The sequence below is a fragment of the Diadema antillarum genome, unplaced genomic scaffold (genome assembly GCF_040938485.1).
Source record: "Diadema antillarum isolate AM-2024a unplaced genomic scaffold, OU_Dant_1.0 scf00000192, whole genome shotgun sequence".
Lineage (NCBI taxonomy): Eukaryota > Metazoa > Echinodermata > Echinoidea > Diadematoida > Diadematidae > Diadema > Diadema antillarum.
In genome coordinates, this window is record NW_027271081.1 from 4,408,043 (window position 1) to 4,431,404 (window position 23,362).

At 40.0% G+C, this 23,362-nt stretch overlaps 1 protein-coding gene across 1 annotated transcript in view; it reads right to left on the reverse strand.

The window, feature by feature from the left end:
* Window positions 1–1,625: 1,625 nt before the first annotated feature.
* The window catches only part of LOC139723500 (N-acetylglutamate synthase, mitochondrial-like), a 31,796-nt gene continuing 10,059 nt past the window's right edge, over window positions 1,626–23,362 (reverse strand). The window contains exons 3-10 of the mRNA XM_071634739.1: window positions 16,452–16,565; window positions 14,733–14,914; window positions 13,198–13,360; window positions 12,068–12,248; window positions 11,151–11,244; window positions 6,962–7,127; window positions 5,749–5,843; window positions 1,626–1,797 (exon numbers count right to left, since the gene is read on the reverse strand). Coding sequence (XP_071490840.1) covers window positions 1,626–1,797; window positions 5,749–5,843; window positions 6,962–7,127; window positions 11,151–11,244; window positions 12,068–12,248; window positions 13,198–13,360; window positions 14,733–14,914; window positions 16,452–16,565 — 1,167 coding nt within the window. The remainder of the gene's footprint in view (window positions 1,798–5,748; window positions 5,844–6,961; window positions 7,128–11,150; window positions 11,245–12,067; window positions 12,249–13,197; window positions 13,361–14,732; window positions 14,915–16,451; window positions 16,566–23,362) is intronic.

A 23,362-nucleotide genomic window follows, 5' to 3' on the forward strand; every position in this document is an offset into this window, starting at 1 on the left:
GATATATACTCGTGACACAAAATGCAACCTCTTCAATTTAGAAGTTTGATGCAAATCACAACTTTGGTTTCCCACCAAGTGTCTGCATATCTCTCCCTCTTGCAATGTATATTGGCACGAGTGGAGAGGACACGCTCCATTCAAAGTCTTTACTGAAAGTCTTTTTTGTAATACTTAAGGTCAGTCTCTATTGATTGCTCCTCTGCAATCTCTTTTTTGGGCCAGTCCGGTGGATGTTGGCATCACGAAGGGTCATCGGCAACCCAAAATGGCACTCTCATAATGCTCCACTGCCAAGTTCAGCTGCTACAATTTGACAGTATAAGGATCTTAACATTATACCAAAGGTTCAATCACAGCAAGACATATCTACAATATTTTCTGCACTCTTCTCTTTTCTTCTCTCGGGAAAACATCACACTTATACACCCAGAGAGAAAGATCCATCCAATAATCTTTCCAAAGCACACTGTGCATGCTATAACCCTGCTTGCCTTTAAGTTATATCACGAGACCTTGGCAAAATGTCCGCCTAGGCAAGATTGACATTGTTCAACTGGCATTCATCTCCCTAGAACTCTGCCCTCTAACAGCCATGATGTGAACGGACTGGAAACTTGAGCTATTTCTGCCTTTCTACTACAAGGTATAAACTCTAGATAGATATGATTATACTCTGTATCAAAATTAGCAAGTTCCTCTACCATCTTTTAGTATACATGCAGCCATTGAAGGAATCACAGAATTCAACTGCTTACTTTACACACCCCTTGATGATCACTTAATATATCATATATCTTTATATCATCTTCCAAGCTCACACTTTTGAAATATTGCAAGCCTCCAGCCGAACATTTTGACCATCTGTTGGAGAAATATTACACTACATGTATGTTCTCTATGCTACACGCGGACAGACGGAAGATTGCAAATGCGACACCTTTGGCAGTATAAATATTCTAATACTCGCGACAAGAGGAGAATTCATCTACGATGTGCAATATCTCTTGTTCCACAATATGAACGCTAGCTAAAGATATCACTTTGTGAAGCATGCCCTTATGAAACATATCAGAAGAAAGATAAGAATCCAGAGGTCACAAGGTCAAAGGTTAGTTCCAGACCTCTCAGACTGCACATTTTCTGACCTGTGACTCTTAACAGTACAAAGGGTGAAATATCTACCTCATATCTACCTTTTTAATATCTAACTCTTGAGTCTCTGGTATATGATCTACTAGACGAAGTATTTAAGGTGGAGGGGTTCTTCCTCATGTTAAACCTTGTTCTCACCCTCTCACTCTACCTCTCTCTCTCTCTCTCTCGTTCTCTCTCTTCTCTCTTTCTATTTATCTAACTATCTATCTATCTACCTATCTATCATCTTTTCAGCCTTTAACTAGTGAATATTATGTACTGTCCTACTGAGGTACGTTGTATTCTAAACATAAGAGTGCAGTGCGCTGTCAGAGTTACGGCTGTCCTGCACTACCTGCGTACTACGTGACAAGTCTTTGGTATTGCAACATGCCATGGCGTGGGGGTGGGGAGGGAGGGCGGGGGCGTGGAAGGTTTGTAGAAGCAGAGGGGTCGGAGAGGGGTTGGGGGGAGATGCGAGAGTGTCGTCAAGGGTACTGATGCATCTTGTCATCCTCGTAGCTGTCCGGTTCTTGGAAGGAGGCGGGGCGCTTGATGGCCCACTCCACCAGTGCGTAGGACAGCTTGGGATCCGACATCCCGTACCAGAACACCGTCCACTTGCTGTTGCTCCAGCTTCCCTCGCATCGCTTGAAGTACCTGCAAGGCAGATGGCAATCATCGTGATGGAAAGAACAACATCAAAACATTGATCAAAAAGGAGCAGAAAGAAAGATGAGGAGAGTTATGAGGAGAAGGAGAAGCATTGCGAGGGTAAAAAGGAGATTACTGAAAATATAATGGTGTCATTTCTGTTAAAACAAAACAAAACAAAACAAAACTAAACAAAACAAAACAAAACTTGTCCACAACCTTCTTTGACTACAATTTCTTTCATTTGTGGGATTATCTCATTCACCATATTACATCTTGAAGATATCTCTTTACTGCATGTGAAGTACACTTGAACATTTGAAGGGGTCGGTGCAATATAGTGCTAACCCACACTTTTGTCAAAATTGAGTTACATGCATTTTTATAATCCTTATCCTTCACTCTAACGTCCCTGAAAATATCATATTTGAATTCAACCAATAAGATGGTAAGAATACATGCATTCATGTTTTATTAACGTACAATGTATGGACTTTCCAAACATTCAACAGCGATTATCTCAGAATGACTATTGTATGGGTTAGCACTATATTGCACCGACCCCTTCATTTGAATCAAGAAGCACACATCTGATCTGTTTTACGAGCTTCTGAATTAATTACTCTTCCACACTGGTTCCCAGTGAAACTGAAACTACACACACATGCGGACATGGTAAACCTATCACGACATTTGACTTGATTCGATTAACATGTCACGACATAGCTTCCTGTACACTACACATATATAAAGCATCACACCACAAATAGGAGGGTATACATTCTCTACACTCTACCCTCTTTACTTCCTAAAAGAATACATACACAAGAAAGACTATCAGAGCTCCCCTATGCATTAACCCTAAAAAGGCCGGGGGGGGTTTGAATCAACCCCCCCCCCCTCAACATTTTTCACGACTACTCCGCCGCGCGAAATTTTTTGACTGCGCCGTTCGCTGACTTTTTACTTTCAAGTCTCGCGCATCTTTTGACACCATTTTTCCGAAAATTGTGCACACCGTTACGACGCTGCGTAACGTTTTAGACATGCCTGTCAGACCGAAAATGGCTCAAAAACGTGATTTTGTGTAAAAAGTCTATGCAAATGGAGTTTTCTCTTCTTATTCATAAAGATACGATTATTTTCACTTTCACAGGCTGAAACTAATTAATTTTAGCATAATTATGCTTGAAATAGGTTCTGTTATAAATTTTGCGGAAAAAGAAATGATAAAACAAAAGGTCGAAAAAACAAAGAAATACGTAAGAAAGTCATAAAACAATAAAATACATAAGAAATTGATTTTGATACCAAATTTTTTTTCCAAGTACATTGTTAGGACTGCTACAAAGAATGTTTTCACCAAAAATTAGGATTCTAGATGCTTTAATTTCTGATTTGGAGCAAATTGTACACGTATGATTTTATGCATATATTAGCATGATTAATTATTATGACGAAAATTTCCATTTCTTTTTGTATAGCTTGGTAGTTTACGCCACAGGTAATGCACATGCCAAATTTCATGGCGATTATGCGATCGACGGCCAAGATCTCGGGGGTGGGGGGGGGGGGGGGGGGGGGGGTTGAATCAACCCCTCCCCGGCCACAGAACATCCAGAAAAGCCCGGCATGGTTAGGGTTAAACCCAATGTGTAATAGGTCAATTCCATTGTGACTTATGGGACAAAGTGACAATTTTCGGCAATTTCAAACCAGTATTTTGAGAAAATAGTTGCATCAAATGCATTTTTCTCAGTTCATGGTTAGATCCATCATATCACAGTTTATGAAAACACCATACTTAGTCGGAAAAGTATCATTGCATTACGTACAGCAACGAAAAATTGCTGTCGTGACTTATGGGACATGTGAGGACCACCGTTTTTCACATGGGAAAGTAAGTTCTGAAATATTCTTACACACAGAGTCTCTGGAAAGATACTTTCTTTCATGAATGTAGCAAAGGGTTGGTGCTTACCCTGAGCCAAGTGGTATGAATATCCACACATTGGTACAGTAGCAGGATAGGGAAAACCAGTGTGACTGATGGGACACAAAAACGTGACTTATGGGACGCTATCAACTACCACATTTTGAGATTGAGAGAATAATATTTACTGATGCCAGAACAAGTTCTAGAACATCATAAAACCAATCTATGACCAAAGAACATTCAGAAAATAAGCCATCTGAGAATTACACAAGCTGTATTATGGCCATAATAGTGTATCAGAAATGATACATAAATTCTGCAAAAATTGGCAATTTTCATGAAAAATGAAGGTTTTTCGGACATAACTCCACTCCACGTTCACCGATGTTCACAAATGAGGTATCAAAATATCCGTTGTGAAAGGCTGCTTTGAGTAAACAATACCAGATCATCTAATTAAGCTTCATTAATCATCTATACTCAATAGTTTGATTTTCATAAAATGCAACCTTTCCGTGGAATTGACCAATAGCAATTACTTAAGTCTATATACCTACTGATATTTATCTGTAACCAAGTCAGTCAATACAATACAATATCAGTTTTTAAAGCAGATATACAGCATGTACACTGAATTCTGCTGCACTCACGAGCTTGTGATGCATTTGATATGACAATTTATGAATATATCATTGAAAAGATGTGCTTTTTAATTTCCACCAGAAACACAATTTTTCAAGTCCTAGAGCTTGTTTCTTCCTTAGTTTTGGGTGCTATCCATGCAAATATGTAATCTAATGCTAACATTGTTCTATGGGAGTGATTTGCTGTAGTAACTAATCTTGGGAAGTACAAAGGTTATGGGTTAGCTTGCAAAGGTTTTATCAGGTCAGCAATTGTGTAATGGAACTCATGCTTGGACCTCCACATGCTTTCCCGATGACCAACAGAACTTTGCATGAAATTCTGTGGCGTATTGCAAGCAATTGCATATCTCTCAGGAGAGGAACCATCTTGGGAATTTAGAGAAACCAGAAAACAGTCCTGCACATGTTACCATAATGTACCCGATGCAGCCACCCACCAAAAACAGCCTAACCCCCGTTCATACTGGAGTTCTTGTACGGATATATAATGAATGGACATACGATGTATGGATATTGGACATTTTTACATGTCCGAATGGCCATAAATTGGTACACTGTACATTGTATATTCATGAGTAAATGTTCTCATGTCCACATGTGGCATAAAGTACAAAGTAGGCGGGGCCTTTTCACTAACTATCAAATGAATCCAATGCAATGAAGTAACACAATGCTAAAAGCTGCGAATAATTCTCGGTATCGCCAATGCACAGAAAACGTCTGTGCACGCTGAAGAGCCCTGTCACAGATGCACGGTGGGATTCCTCAGTGCCATTGTTGCTTCCGGTTGTCTTGCCCGCGTCCCAGTTCCAATATGATTCAGAAGAGTTATTTGTCTGCTTTTACGTTGTTATTCCTTTTTTCTTGGCTATAATTCAGCTTTAAAAGAGTTGAAAGTTTCTAATTTTACTGATTTGCGGTCACTAGAGTCATGGTTCACAACTGCAAGGCTTCAATGTGCTGGTCACATGATGGAAAGCAAAGAAATCCTTAACAAAAAATACCCCTGGATAAAGACAAAACGTGACCTGAGTGTATATGCAGCCAAAACCGGGGCAAGTTTGTCCCCTGAGCTATCCCATAATGCATCTAAAACGCTGCTCTGCACACGGCAATCAGGTATTGGTGATACCGAGTATTCTTACTGACCAAGGGAGAGACTCATACATATTCATGAGCTTCTCATGAAACATGACAGTACATATAGTCCAGAGCTGCCATATGGTTATCATATATCGGGACATTTTGTCCGAATGGTCTCAAATAAATAAATGTGTTCTATATCCACATGTTTTATGAATATACATTAACTCGGTACGTCTTAACACACGATAAATCCCTGATGAAGAATTCTTGTGAACTCTCCTCACTCACCATGGATTAATCTTATTGTTGCTTCTCGACCTCCAGAAGAGCATCCCAAAGTCCCTCCTCAGGTAGTCCCACAGCATCTCGCTGGTCCCTTCCCCCTGGAGGATGAGGAGATGGAGAACAGGATGGAGAACACGATGGGATGGTTTGAGAGGTGTGGCAATATGTTTGAACAGGTGGGTTGGCGGTTGGAATCATTTGCTCAGGATTCATAAAACATGTGTGCATGTATTTGTGTGTGTTTGAGTGAATTTGTGTGTGTGTGTGTGAGTGCTCGTGCGTGCTTGTCTGGATCTACATTGTATAATATAATACAGACATACATGTAGGTTAGTTAGTTAGATAGATACAGATAGAGACATACATATCTACATGTCAATACAGAGCTATAACTCAACATACATGTATGCATGTACAAATATGTATAATTTCTTTGGGTGTGTATGTGATTATGCATGTGCTTAGGTACTGTATCGTCTATGGCTATCTATTTAGACATATTTTATCTATCTATAAACTGTGCGTAGATGTTGTAAGTAGATAGATTGATAGAGGCATAAGGTAGATATACAGCTATATATTTATGTGTTTAAATCTACATACATAACTAGAAAAGCACTCTGAGAGCGCAGACCTCCGCCAAGCATGCAGCCCATTTCCACCAGAACTGATCTTGTTTGAGATCAGTAATTTCCACCCAAGTACAGAAAGCCGCCTGATTTCCCAATATAGAAGCCTTTGTTACGTCATAAACCCTCAGCTGCACAAGCGCGCCTCGCCCTAGAAGAAACAAGAGCACGCGCTTTTGTGCGCGCATGCAAACCTCAAATACGCGCAGCCTGAACTCCCTAGTTCATTGACCCTACCTGCCAAAATATCAAAAATCCTTCATAAATTCCCCCAAAATTCTCAGATCACTACCAAAAGTTAATCGTTTGGTACTTGTGTCATTCTCAACCTTTCCTGCAAGTTTCATTACAATCCGTTCACTACTTTTTGAGTTATTTTGCACACGGACAAACGAACCAACTAACAAACAAACCAATGGTAACGAAAACATAACCTCCCCCCTTGCCGGAGGTAAATATATGATAGACAGGTAGGTAGATAGACTGATAGATAGACAGACAGATAGATACAATGAAGTGTAGGTAAATGAACAAAACAATAATTTGCCCTATCCTATGTTCTTTTTGCAGTCAAAGACATGGCTTACCTGTGTCTGGAGGCTGATGGAAAACTTGTCGAGATAAGGCACATCGTGAACGTCGTCCTCTTTGGTGATGATGGCCACGGCGTTGTAGCCCTCTGAGAGATAGATGGTGTGCAGCCGCCGCGGCAGCTCCTGCATGTAGCTCCTCTTCAGCACCCGGCCAAAGGACCTGCCGGGGGGAGAATGGGAGCCACAGCTTCATCCCCAGCAGAGGAAAGTCACACGTGGCGAGAATGGAGCAGAACAGAGCAGAACGAAGCGGAACAGAGCGAAACAGAGCGGAACGGAGCGGGACGGGGCAGAACAGAACAGAACGGAGCAGAACGAAGCGGAATGGAACAAAATGGAGCAGAATGGAGCAAATTAGGAATGGGGCATGCGGGGAGCATATAGGAAAGGCATAAGAATGCAAGAAGCAAAACAATTCTTTAGCTTTTTGAGCATCAAAAATCTTTTACGGATAAGATAAAAGGAATAAAAATTGAAAAAAAAAATTGAAACTAGCAAACACATATCATATCTGAGATTTTCCAATGGCAGTGAATTTACACATCCAAAAGAGGGAGTATGTTCATTTAAAAAAAATGAAATAAATAAAAATATGACTTCAAAAATCATGAGCAAAGCTATGGATTATGTCATTGATTGTGAAACAATACTGCCAGGAATGCATGAAAAGTGATGTTCAGTATTCAAGCTAATACATGCCGTAAGCATATGAAGGCAAACAAAACAGAAGTCAAGCATCTATCACAAGACACATGAATTGGCCTACAGCAAATATGCATTGTCAAGATTGTTAAACTGTAATCAAAGTGCAAGAAGAACAAAAAACATGGTGAAATTCTACATGGCCATTATCGGCACATTAACAACATTATCAGCATTGATAAAATATATTCATTATAACTCTCACATTAAATCTTTAGAATCATCATAATTGCCAGCGTCATCATAGCAGCCATCTTCATCGCCATAATCACCGTCATCACAATCATCATCACCATCATCATCACTATCATCATCACCATCATCATCACCATCATCATCACTACCATCATCATCATCATCACCGTCACCATCACCATCACCATCACCATCATGACCATCATCACTACCATCACTATCACCATCACCATCACCATCATGACCATCATCACCACCATCACCATCATCATCACCATCATCACCATCATCATCACCATCATCACCACCATCACCACCATCATCACCATCATCATCATCACCATCATCACCATCATCATCATCACCATCACCATCACCATCATCACCATCATCATCACCATCATCATCACCATCATCACCATCACCATTATCACAATCATCACCATCACCATCATCACTATCATCACCATCACCATCATCATCATCTCTATCATCATCATCATCACCACCACCATCACCACCATCACCACCATCACCACCATCACCTGTATCATTACCATCCTCATCACCACCATCACCATCATCATCACCATCATCACCACCATCACCATCATCATCACCATCATCATCATCACCATCATCACCATCATCATCATCACCATCACCATCACCATCATCACCATCATCATCACCATCATCATCACCATCATCACCATCATCACCATCATCACCATCATCACCATCATCACCATCATCCTTATCATCATATCCACCACTACTATCATCATCATCATCATCATCACCATCATCATTATCATCTGTCATCATCATGACTAGTCTTGACATCTTCATCAGCCACACTCTCACCACCACATCATGTACTGGCCTCAAGCATAGCAATTGATGGAGTACCACTGACACCCTAAGTCACAGACTAACAGCACAGGAGATCCCTCCTTTCCATCTCCCAAGTACAAAACGGTCACACTTACTTACAAAAACGTGCTTACAAGACATGTATCCCCCAGGAAACCCAACATCATCCCACTCAAAGATGCTACGCTGTGCTGCCAGTCGCCATGGTAACCATGACGTTCCTCCCAGTCCTCCAGACCATCCAAAGGGAGATGGAAGCATCATCCCGTGATGATAAACTCTTCAATTCATCCAATAAATTTCAGATCAGACCAGTTCTCTGGAATAAATTTCTTACGAAATGTAATCCGTTCAAATATCTATTCCTGGCACCTCCCAAATCTTGATGTTTTCACTGTTTTCCACTCCATCTATTTTCCCAATTTACATACTTTCTGCCAAGTTTTACACATGGTAAAAGCCATCATGCATGAGACAATGAGGAGTATTGCATCCACAAATATCACAGTCATGTAACATGAGGAGTGTTTTTAAAGTACCCAGTGAATGCACTGCTGGACAACTCACATATTTCTGCAGTTTTAAGTTAGCAATGCATGTCAAATATGACAAAATTTCCCACCATCATTAGACATATTAAAGGGTGTGTACAGTTCTGGTCGAGGTGAGGATTTAGCTTTTAACATTTTGTGAGATATTCAGAAACCACTCTATGAGATGTCAAAGAGCATGCAATTCTAAAGGGTATCAAAAGTTTATTTGATGAAAATCGGTTTTGAAATGGCTGAGATATCCAAAAACAAGGTGAAACAAAGAGATCCTAATAAAGTTGTGGCCTGTCGCCTTTAATTATTATCACTTTTTTGGATATCTCAGCCATTTCAGAACCAATTTTCATCAAATAAACATTGAATCCTTCTTAAAATTACATGCTCTTTCATATTTCATAAGAGGTTTCTCATTATCTCACTTAGGAATGTTCAAAACATGAATCCCCACCTCAACCAGTACTGTACAGTCCCTTTCACCTGTATTCATGAAATATGAATGTATCCCGAGGGCACACCTCACTATATTCCATCCTTATTTTCTTCCTCATTTTCTTTTTTGGCTAGACTGTTTGTGTTTTAACAATCTTTTCTTTTTTAAACAGAAAACAAGAAGTATGTTTGTATATCATACCTGTGCAGTCATGCAGCCAATTTCATTCAGAAAAAGTGCTCTTTATTTTTCCGACTGATTCTTTCTTCTTCTGTTTTTTCTTCTGGCACACACTATACACACTTGCTCAAGCAATAACACCCTAACTGTGGAACGACACAAAACCTGAGCTGGCTAGCAAATTAGCAGAGCCAGCTGCAATCTCTCGGGTTAAATTCAGGCAATTACTCCCTTAATGGCCGAGGAGAGGAAATCTGGGATCCGTCCGTCGTCGCGAGACGCCAACAAAACAAGAGACGACACTCTACACTACACACGGTGGATCTTAAAGAACACACATCCGCCACAGTTACACCGCTGGAAGCAAACTTCCGGTATAAACGGCTCACAATGGTTTCGCATTTCTTGCATTTCTACCCAACAGACACTTCTCTTCTACTCTTCATTAACTTTTACCTCTCTGCACTTCCAAGCAACCAGTAACATTCAGTTCTCTCTATCTCTCTCTGCTCTTTCTCTGTCTTCTTTCTCTTCACTTTAAAGGGACTGTACAGTACTGGTTGAGGTAGGGATTCATGTTTTAAACATTCGTAAGTGAGATAATGAAAAGCCTCTTATGAAATATGAAAGAGCATGTAATTTTAAGAAGGATTCAACATTTATCTGATGAAAATTGGTTTTCAAATGGCTGAGATATCCAAAAAAGTGCTAATAATAAAAGGCGACATGCCCCAACTTTATTAGTATCTCTTTGTTTCACTTTGTTTTTGGATATCTCAGCCATTTCAAAACCGATTTTCATCCAATAAACTTTTGATACCCCTTAGATCTGCATGCTCTTTGACATCTCATAGAGTGGTTTCTGAATATCTCACAAAACGTTAAAAGCTAAATCTTCACCTCGACCAGAACTGTACACACCCTTTAATCCATGTTTATACAGCATCATAAGAAATCACTCAACATTCTTAGCAATAGATTGCTGAATATATATACATTTATATAACTCTGGATCCGGCTTTAGGGAGACATTGTGTGGATGAGCAATTTCAATAGTAAAGCATGCGATTGAAGGGATACAGTATAGTTGAAAACGTTAAGGAGACTGATATAGTAATTATGAGCACCTAATGTCTTCCCAAAGCTGGATCCATAGTTTATATCAGTTTTTATGAATATATCAATTCATATCAATATATATATTCCACTACCACCTGAAGGTCTACCACACGTAATCTTGTATCCTCACCTTGTGATTAGCTGTATTAGTCTCTCTTTATCTACATTCTCGAGGTCGTAGTACTTTCCTATCCTCTCTGTATTCTTGAACAGTGTACCAGACCCTGGGTGAAAAGAGGAGACATTTTAAATAGTTATTGCAAACAATATTAATTTGGGTATTGTTTCATGTCAGACATTGTTGCATTTTACAACTATTTAAAGCAATGTATCTCAGAATTTCCGACAACATCATCCCCTTCTCAAACTTACAGAGTGAATTCTTTTTTAGTCTATCATTTGGGGAAAAAGTACAAACAAACTGTGAAATCATCATACATGTATGTATGTAAATGGCTTAATGAAAGGTGTAATACCTGTACATCCAGTCTTTGTCTACGGCCAAGATTTGGCTCAAGCACTAGACCTTTGGTCTCTTATCTTCTTTGTGTCCTTGCACCTGTAGCCACAACCTGACATTCCTCTTTGCTGGAATATGCATATTTACATATTATTGAAAAATACATATTTATATACTCTTCGAATATGCATATTTTTATACTACTGGAATATACATGTTTTTATATGATTGGAATATTCATATTTATATACCATTGGAATGAATTAACATATAACTGGAATATGAATATTTATATATTATTGGAATAGGAATATTCATATATTATTGGAATATACATATAATACATGTTGTACTATTGGAATATACATGTTTATATGTTACTGGAATATAGATATATATTATTGGAATACACATATACTATTGGAATATATACATGTATATTCATATATTATTAAAATACACATATCTATATATAATTGAAATATGCTATTGGAATATACATATCAATATATTATTGGAATATATACATTTGCAGATCAGACAAGACAGAGTGGTAACTTGGTAATGACATGTGCTGGCCTGCTTACCATGGTGGGTGAAGAGCTCAGCGAGGAGAGCATCCGGCGAGGTGATGACCACGCTGGACATGGCCGGGAGGTCGTGGAGCATGGTGGCGATGTACTGGATGCGGTTCTGGCAAGAGTCGGTGCACCACGGCTCCTCGATCATGGAGTCGACGTCGGCAGGGACGTGGACCTGGGGAATGACCTGCAGACAGGTGGGAGAGGGAAAAAGCCATACAATGACTGGGTCACATTTGGAGGTGCATGACTGAAAAAAAAAAGGCTTCCACAAGTGCATCTAAGCCACTGTGTTGTTTAAAAGCATTCTGCATCTTTGCCCGTGAAAACTTTCCACAAACATCTTTGATATTCGCTTTTGAAATGTACATATTTTGCATCAAAAAAGCCATCTGCCAAGTTTTTGTGTGAAATATTAATTTGCTTAAATTCTAATTCAATTAAACTGAACTACATCTTATTCTCCGATATTATGAAACACTATTAAAAAACAAAGAGAAATTTTGTCTGAGTGTTGACAGTTTGGTTATGGACAAATAATTTTTTTTAATGTCTCTTTTAGTACTGGCAGTTAGATTATAGACAAATTGGTAATACTGGACACACAACAATCATATGGGTTCTACAACCACAAACAAATGGCCAAACTATGGCAATGTCAACTGGTACATCGTAAAGGTTCTACGCTACAGAACAAAGATAACTACTCACAGTTTGCCTTGCATGGAACATTGTGGCAATATTCAAACAAGGGTGCATATGCTTTGAAATTAGTACTCTTCCACAGAACTGTAATATTGTAACTTAATACTTTGCATCAATGTTTCGCAGAGTTTACAGTCATGATTGACAACATCACAACACGTTCAGGCACTCGGCCAAGTAGGTGTGGTATACTACAAGGCTGGTCCCTTGATTGCAGATTTTGGTGAGTTGCGTCTTCCAAAATGAATCCTATACTATCCACAAAGATAAGTCCTTATCTACTTTTTCAGTTTTCTGAAATGAACAAGAGATAGATATAGCTAAACTGGCATGGGATAGTTCTCTTCAGTTCTATTATGTCAACAAATTTGACTAGAATTCTTGAACAGATCTACTTCCTACAAGAGCATGACAAATGAGGGTTTCCTCACCTCCCCTTGCCCATCCAGAATTCCTCCCTTGTTGTTGAGAAGTAGCACCTTGATGGGTTGGACAGCCTTGGCAATCTCGGCCGTGGCCTCGGAAGCATCTATACTGACAAGCTGCGAACTGGACGTCTCTCCAATGGATGACACCACCGGTATATGCCCTGACCTGGAGGGAGGCGGTTGCCATGGAAATGACCATCACACAGGGATGTATATTGTGGAATACATTGTCATCCCTCCCCTTGCCTAGTACCACCACTCCATTCTTACATTCTCTATCATCCTCAACTCTCCCATCATCATCAGCTAGGAAGCATCATCATGGATTGGAAATCACAGAAGAAATCCTCAATGAATGAAACATAATGACACAATCTACAATAAATGCATGAAGTATATTAGCCTTCTTCTATACTAAAGGCAATCATGTTGTTGTTAGCAACAACAGTTGTGACTGAAGAGCTGAAGGGCTGAAACTAAGCACATCAGTGCAAGGTCCTTCTTAGATCTGCGATTATCAGTCATGACCAGGAGAGCATACTAGTCCATGTGAATAATTCAAACAGTAAATTTGACCAATAAAACTGGTCAATTGAAAACTGACCAACTGAAAATTTGCCCATCTGCTTTCAGTGCAAAAAAAAAAATGAAAAATAGACAAATAAAAATAGATGAATAAATAGATAAATAAGTAAATAAATACATTACTTAATTAATAATAAACATATAAATAATGTACTCATAAGCTTTTTTGAAGGCATTCTGCTAATAAATTGTAATTTTTGTAACTAAATGCTGGGTAGGATATTTAGTATTCGATTCAAAGGTACAAGTACTAGAATTCAGACATATCTCCAAAAGCACTTTCGCTGGGTTTGGTTCTCGCTGGTGGTTTAACTAGTCTTGCACAATGACCCTCTCACTGCACCTCTTGAAATCACTATAGTGGGAGGGACTTTGAAAAAGGCTAGTTGTGTATACGAATTTCAAGAAAAAGTGATATCAGGTACGGTGGGATGTGTTACATGTTATCTACATCATGCCTTTTATTCTCTTTCCTGATTCTCTTTTAAGATCCCACTCAGGAGAACAAGGGATGAGGGTGAGAAGGTAGATGTAGATGGTAATGCTGTTAGCAAAGGATGATGACTTTAATCAAGACAGCTCTAGGCATCTGAATGTTTTATGACTTTAACAGCCACACCATCAGCAGATATGAACAGACAAAATGTAGTTGAACATGAGAGTGTCATGGTTGAAGGAATGAGAATAGAGGGAGGGATGGGAGGAGGATGAGGAGGTGGAGGAGGAGGAGGAGGAGGTGGTGGAGGAGGAAAAGGAGGAGGAGGAGGAGAAGGAGGTGAGGAGGTGGAGATGGAGGAAAAGGAGGAGGTGGAGATGGAGGAAAAGGAGGAGGTGGAGATGGAGGAGATGGAGGAAAAGGAGGAGGAGGAGGTGGTGGTAGAGAAGGAGGAGGAGAAGGAGGAGGGGAAGGAGGAAGAGGAAGAGGAGGAGGAGGAGGCAGAATATGGCCTTACCCTATACACCACTCCAGGGGCTCGGTGTTGACGTGAACAACCCTCCCCTTGGATCGCCCCTCACCCACTGGCTCCGCCTGCAAGACGTTACTCCCTGAGAAGAGCGGATGGGCGGGGGCGCCGCTAGCCTGAAGGAAGTTCACCATGGTCATCGTATCCGTCCTCACTCGACTCCGACTAGCCTGGGGGGAATGATGCAGGAATGGGGTCATTCATTTGGCATGGGAGTAACACTGAAGTGTACCTACAATGTATTGAGCTACACTGTACCAGTGTTAGCATTTTCATTGTCATCATTGCTGAGTGTTAACTTGTACATAATGACCCTTGTCAGACATATTCTATTAATTTTCATAAGACCTAGTTATCAGTAAATACTCCCTCCTAGTACCTTACTCAACTCTCGACTCCCCTGGGGGAATGATACAAGCATATGTTCACTAATATGATATGGGAGTGACACTGAGCATACTAATATTGACCTTCCGTTATTTGTATTTTCATAGTCCTTATTCCGGATTGTTGAGTTGTACACAACGACACTTGGCAGACATATTTTTATATTTGATTTTTTCATCTACTGGGATATGAAATAGTAAAAATATCATTAATATTCCCACCTAGCATTCACTCTCTCCTTTTCTCCCCCCCCCCCCCCCCCCGCCAAACAGTGTCAATTTCAGTGAATTGCTACTACAGTGCACTACAGCTCTCATCTTTTCAGCTTCTCCAGAAGCTCAGCCGCCTACGTGCATGTTTGCATGTTACACAGCTTACCTCTCTCCGCTGCAATATGGACACACACTATGCTCTCAGTTTTTCCCCTCACCATCCCCTTCCTTTGCTTTCACGCAGAGTGATTGGAAAGGGGGAGGGGATAACTAGCACATGTTCTATTCTCACCAAAAAAATTAACTGCCATCTCTTGGCCTGACACGCCAATCCCTGTAATTGTTCCCCGATGTAGCGCAGCAACATCATTTTCTGTGCATTGATGTCTTCAGAAGTAATATTTCAACTTCAGTACAAGTATAAAATTCAGTTTCACACCATATTAAAAATCCTTCAAACGATCACGTCAGCCCTCGCACATGAGAGCTATTCTGTTGTGTATCAAAACTGTGCACATATTAATTCATGCAGGTACAGCAGACTTTCGTTTAGTCAGGAAAATGTGCATTATATCTCTTTGGGTTTTGTCTGCATACAACAGCTCAGTCAGATACTTTCCTGGCTTAGTTGTTACAATAACCAAAGGTACGACACAGATTTGGATAGTCTGGTTATGAAAAGTTCACCAGGCAATGGCTGATATGCTACTTGCTCTGGTTAAAAGGTATTGAAAAATTATATGGGAAAAAAAGAATAAATAATGATAACAAATTAAAAATACACTTGTACATACAATGTAGGTATAAGTTCTACCAACCCTTTATTTCCAGCTTTCACTGTTGTTGTTGCTAACCTATTCATAATAATCTGTACTGTCAATGAATTCATTTCTATTAATACTACTAACATCATTATTTTTACCATGAAATCAGTAAAGATTTTTAAAAAAATCATTGAAAGTAAAACAAACATTCAAACATTCAAACAGAATTTTACAGGCTTAGCACTTGTTCATTTTCTTCTCCCCTCCCCCCCCCCCCCCACCTCTCAATCCCCCAGGCCTCAGGGCCAGCATATGCACAATGTTGAGTGCATCCTTCTGCCTACCTGAAGTTCCTGGTCTGACATGTTGCTGCTCTCAGGCAGGGAAGCTCCGTGGACCACCAGTAACTTCATGTCGTTCCGGTGCAGGAATGCTAGGTTTGAGCTCAATGCCTCTAACTGTGCGAGGGACGAAGTGGTGGTAAAGGGTAGGAAGGGATGAAGAGGGGGGGGGGGGGGGTAAGAAATGATAGACGTTTTCGAATAGTCACATAGGCAGTGAGATAAACATAATCATCACATATTAAACTTCGTCAATTTCTAAAATCTGACATTAGAAAATTGCACAGTAAAAAAGTCTATCAAAATACCATTGTATCTGAACCAAAGTCAGGTAGTGTGGCATGTTAAATTAATCTGTAGGGTATTGTATCTGCCTTCCAATCAAGAGGTCCCTTGTTGAAGGCCCAGAGAGACAAGACGAGCCATTATAAAGCACTTCCCTTAGGCAGAGGTATATTGCTCTGTCCCACAAATTGGACACATCTTGCATAGTGGCTCCCTTTCACAGACCTTGTCGGGGAAAGCTTGTAACTCTACCAACCCCCTCGTCCGTTCGATGCATGTGTGGGACTATAAGCAGGGTTACACACTAACCCTTCGTTTCTACTGGTCTGACTTGTTTGTCGGACCAGTAGGTACCCAGTTTTTCATCTTTTTCTTTTTTTTTCTTTTTTTTTGTGTCCATTCCTGAAAAAGTTGCTGGTCTGACAGTGAGTTTTACTGGTCAGGGACCATTGAACCAGTGCCAGTGTGTAGCGTTCCTATAACCACAATCATCAAATGGCAATCATCCTAGCACATATTCTTTTTTAATGTAGCATACAAAAGAAGAAGACACCCACATTGTTTCTTGATTAATAAACATGATTCTCACTATACTTTCAAGAGGCAGTGATAGATCTATTCTGTTCAAATGATCTGAATGGTGCTGAAACATCATACATGTCACATTTAATGCCCTCCTTCCATGAAAATTTGAAGAGGCCATGTCTCCTCCATTAAATACACATGAAGTGACTACTCAGTGTTGGTTAACAGCCCATCATGCCTGCGTTCGATTCTCACCACTCAAAATTTATAATTGATGGTATCGTTCATTGGATGATGCCAAATAGTATAAAACAGCTGCACTATTCACAACCTCCTTGCAGTGATTTATTAGTGTATCAGCAATGAATGATTAAAGTCTACTGACGAAGAGGGCGTTTGATTGCATGGGGACAACTTTTCCTGCCGCAAAGTATACTTCTTCTAACGAGGCCTGCCAAGTAGCAGTAAAGTCCTGTTCATAAGGCAGTCTTCTCATGTTCACTACTGTATACGCTATAATTTTCGCGTACATAAATTTTCACGAATTGCCGCTGTCACACATTTTCGCGAGTGGTTAAATTCGCGATTGGGGGACCAGAGAAAATATGAAGTGGCAAAGAAAGTGTGAATTTTCAACTTACTGGCAAATAAGAATGATACTAGTTATACACTGCATGAAAAAAACATACCAAACTCTGCGAACTAGTAAGTTAGAATTCAACATTTTTGAAGTGGTTAAGTCCATCGGTATCGCGCTAGATTTCTGACGAGTGGTACGAGGGGTACGAGTAAAATTCAACGGCAACCAGCTGGAGCATACGAAGCCCCGGCCCCTAAAGTTGACATGTGAATGTAGCGGCATGCAAACGCAAGAGCTAGGTGCTAATACGGTACATGTAATCCAAGGGTGACACGCCGCGCATGTGCTGTTCGCGCTGAATTGTTTTTGCAATTTCGGCTTCTCATACGTAGGCTAGTGTTAGCGCATCAAATGCAGCGATGATTGTGTGTCAAATGTATGCGCGCGCGCAATATATAGTAGTGTGATTTTCGGCCTTCCATAATGGGCTAGAAAGATGGCGCACGAACCGACGGTTTGCTCGTTCGTGAGTCTAGCCAAAATGCAGAAAATGTGTAAGATTATCTCATGATAGTCACAGAATTCCGGGTGGAAGTTCTTCCTCTGATGGTTCTGCGTAAGTTTACAATTATTACGTTGTTCACAGTTCTTGATAAAAGAGAATTTAAATGCCTTTTGTGTGTCCGGCTATCATGAACGGTCTAGCGTAAGTGACGCTAGTGTAGGTTATGTACGGTGCATATTGATATAGCGTAGGATTGATAGCTTCGCATTGTGCATTGTACATTGCGTGTAGAGTTACTGTAGTTGTAGCGTTGTAGATTCGCATTGGCTCTTTGTGTTATCATTTGGTCGTGAGCTGATATGATGTGTAGAGCAGTATTCAGAACTTGGTTTATATGGTGGTAATACATTCAGAATTAATTCACAACTTCTGTAAGACAGAATTTGACAGTTAAGCAACTCTGTTGAGTAACATTTCCAGGTGAAGATTCAAAAGTAAATATGAGGTTGGATTCGATACTAGTAATGATAAAGATTAGTGATAATTTTGTTGTTTAGGCAGTTCCAGTCTAAATAATGCATTTAGACGTTAATACAAGTGTATGAATAAAAGACTGTCTTTTGTGTTTCGAGGTACATTTGTACGTGTTTTACGTATTACATTCTCATAAGTATGTGGTTTGATGTATGGTAGCGTACAGGCTGAAATATTTTTACATTTTCATGTGATATGAAGTGTACGTTATTAAGGCATCTTAAGCAGCTCTGGCTTAAGGGAAATTATCATTTACTTTGCTCAAATGTACGAAGGCAAGCGTAGTGCCACATATGTAGGCACATAATGTGTGATGTAAGTTATTTTGCATTTTCCATACAATTCTTTGCAACTTACTGTATTATTTCACAGCTTGGGACAGGATCGCAATCAGAATGCATCCAGAAGGGCTAAGCTTCTAGGCTTGGAAGATCACAAGTCTGTAAGTCTGGTATAGGGTCTTTACATGCATATATCACGGCCTCTAAATACATGTATTATTCTTTTTTTTTTTTGTAGACATTGCAATAGAACATGAATATTGCTACAGTGTCACCTACAAAGTGTAATAACATTGATACAGTGTAACAGTGGATGGATAATGACATAAAGCTGACATTTCATAATGTGTAGTGAATACATGCATGGATACAAAATGTGTATGTAGGCTATAATGATGCAGTATAAGACAGTGTACTATTGTTTGTTCAGAAGAAGCAAACCTTTTTGTGTGTTAATGGAGAATTATATCCATATACATTCAACCTATATTGTGATCCAAGAAATGTATGTTTGATCTATTCATACAGTGTATCATTCATTGTTTCACTTACAGTTTTACCATTTGCACATATGCGCACACGCACTTGGGCTCATGCGCATGCACAACAAGGTGGAAGATTGAATAAAGACATGAGTGCAACGTTCGACTCGGCTGTCTTCAATTTTGTTCTTGTTGTTGGTTAGCTGACTGGATAGGATCTAGTGGTACCTAGAAACCCGAGGCCAGCATAGCGCATTTGTAACGTTGTGGCACAAACAAGCTTAGCCAGTATGGTCTGTTCGGTAAGCCTTGACATGGTATACTAGTACATGTACTGAAATGTTCGTATCATCAAGGCAAGGGATTCATTTTGGAAGGTAATATTTTCGCGCGTTGTTAATTTCGCGAATAGCTCCCGACTCGCGAAATTCGCGAAAATAAAACCCACGCGAAATATATAGCGTATACAGTATGTGCTTAATTCCTTTCAGGCAGTCACCTGGCATGGCAATGGCACTACATTCCTTATGAAAACATGGTGCAAGGGCCAAGGAAAAATTTTCTACACACATACGGACCGGTAAACACACACACAAACATATATAGACACTAAGGTCTCCATGGAAACCTGTCCCCAACATCAAGAGTGCATCCATCTTGAATTTGCATGGCACACCATATTTCACTTTAATAATATGCAACTCTTGTTGACTTGTCTTTAGAAGATGCTTCAATTACATAGCCCAGTTTAAAGGGACTGTACAGTACTGGTTGAGGTGGGGATTCATGTTTTGAACATTCCTAAGTGAGGTAATGAGAAACCTCATGTGAAATATGAAAGAGCATGTAATTTTAAGAAGGATTCAACGTTTATTTGATGAAAATTGGTTTTCAGATGGCTGAAATATCTAAAAAAGTGATAATAATAAAAGGCAACAGGCCACACTTTTTATTAGGATCTCTTTGTTTCACCTTGTTTTTTGGATATCTCAGCCATTTCAAAACTGATTTACATCAAATAAACTTTTGATACCCCTTAGAATTACATGCTCTTTGACATCTTATAGAGTGCTTTCTGAATATCTCGCAAAACGTTAAAAGCTAAATCCTCACCTCAACCAGAACTGTACAGTCCCTTTAATCACATGTCATTCTATTGGATTATTTCAATTCAAGATGAATGGCAGAAGAGGCTATAATTGAATTCAAATTGTGTCATGAAGATATTCTCACATTGGTAGAGGAAGCAAGGATACTATTAAAAACGTGTAGTAAAAGTGAAATTTTCAATACATCAGATTTTGCATTCTGAATATTTATGTTGCTTCGCAAAAGTTATGCCATCCCAAATTTGACTTGTTTGACATCAACAAGGCCCAGAGGTGGAATATATGCATGGAGTCTAATCACATCCTCCGGAAGTTCCGCTGTGTTCATCCTACCGGATTGTCAATGTTGAATTAACAATCATTTTGATCGACCCCTGGATGTTTGTGCTTTGTGCATTGTCTCCCAATTGTTGACACTGAGGATCGTTTGACATGGCGTAACCTCCGCGATTTTCTCTTGTGTTCGTGTCCGTCACGCACGATATGTTCATCTTGTGTTTATCCCACATCCGTCCTTCGTGCTTTGTGTCCCTATCATGCTACACTGACAGCGGAGGAGGGTAGAGGCAACACAACTGTTCTTCTGATGGTTCCTTTGTGTTCACGCTGCATTGTTCAGAGCAGTATGATTGGGATTTATAGCACTGCTTTATGTTGTAAGAAAAATGAAACTCAGGAAGATGCACTTCTATAAACACCAATCGACAAGTCATCTATCAAATCAACTAACAACTGCTTTCACACAATGTGCATTTTAAGAAATGAATACTGCCCGTTTCATGCTGAGATAACCTCACAGAAATTTCTGCCCTAAGCACAGATTTCCTCGGGCCAGCTTTAATGTTTACTGAGGAGCCTGCACAAGAAATGGCAATGAACGACGTGCACACATACATATGCCACAACCCATGGTACTTTATGATACCCTCAAAACTGCACTGATACCACATTTATGGGGCATTTAGCGCACTCCAGGAGCAGTCCTAAAGCCTTCTCAACTCTGTATGAAGAGAGAATCAGGACCGCTCCTGAGACACTCAAATCTCTGTGATTAAAATACCGGTAGTCACCAAAATGTTCAAGAGCACTCTGGTAAGTGGTATGGTGTGTGTGCTCTGCATACAGTTTACCAACAGTTACGTTCACACCCAGTTGCCAAATTTGAAGCTTTTTGAGCAACTGATTGATTCATTTTGACCTCTGATATAATATCAGGTATATTTGCTTGCTTATTCATTAAATGAAAAGTGACTTCCAAATTTTTGAATACACTATTTTCATCAATCTTTTCACAATTTCTATTCACGCATCCCGTGTCTTTATGATTACTATCCCATATCTTTTATAAGTCGGATAGTGAAAAGTAATTATCATCATACGGACATGCTGTAATTATCATCATACGGACATGCTGTACACAATTGTATGGGATCTTCCTCAGAGAGTGACTGGTCATTATGCAATGTGATCAATTAATCTAATTGTCGTCCTATCTGTAAGACCCCGTTTACAGTGCAGGGCCGGGCCGAGCCCGGCCTCAATTGCGATACTCGGCCCTGCAATTCTGTCCGTTTACAGTGCCGGGCTCGGCCAAGGCTTTTAATTCAAACCTTTCAATATTTTGTCGTAGTGGCGCTCTGCTTGTAAACAAACAATTATTACTGGGAGCACGCTGGTTGCAGTTTGGTACCGCATTTGGTCCAGTTTGCGTTCACAGTGAGAAAAGGTCGATCTTGGCCACGGCTTGGCCGTGGCCGAGGCTACCTCCAGAGCTTGGTCAAATGCGCAGCCGATTTTGGCACCGCATTTGGCCTTTTGCGCGTTTACAGTGAAATGAAGGCTGGGCTCAGCCGCGCCCTAATCAGGCCCTTTCACTCACTGTAAACGTGGGTAAAACATGGGTTCAAAGGGAAAAAGACAGTGAATGTGATTCCAATCTTTTGAACCTCCTTGGTAAAAACAACTATACAGGACTTCAATAAAAACCAGGCTGTGTCGTCAACATTTGATCAACACATCCGAGTGTATCCTTCACACAAATAACACAGGTATTGTATTCATTTAGTCATACCTTTGAAGTTATTGTATCATAGAACAATTTACGTCGTTTCTCAGAGGCGTATCCCCCGCCTTACACTGCCTTTACACACAATCTCAACGGACCATGAAAGGACATAACTCCATTCAGCCGACACCCCAAGATCAAACATTAATGTGTAAAGTACATTAATGACAATCTGTCACATCTGAAGCATGCCAGAAAGGGCTAGCCTATGGGTAAGATAGACTTAACTTTACAAGACAAGCTGCTTCTTTTCCATCGTCTGGGGACCTTTCAGCACTTTATCTGTCCTTGCTAATATCACATCACAATGCTGACAATTCCGTTTGCATGTACTATTTGTTCTAAACAATGGAGGCAAAATGGAAAAAAAAAACCCATAAATCAACTGTTTGCCCATTTCCCCTCACTGTTTGAGAAATTGAAAAGACTTGACCTTGCCATATCTTTTATCTTCATTTGAATAACGGCAACCGCAAATTAAAAATGTGATTTGTCATTTCTGGCAATGTAATTCCTGAGGATTCTTAAGGATACTTGGTCACTGGTGG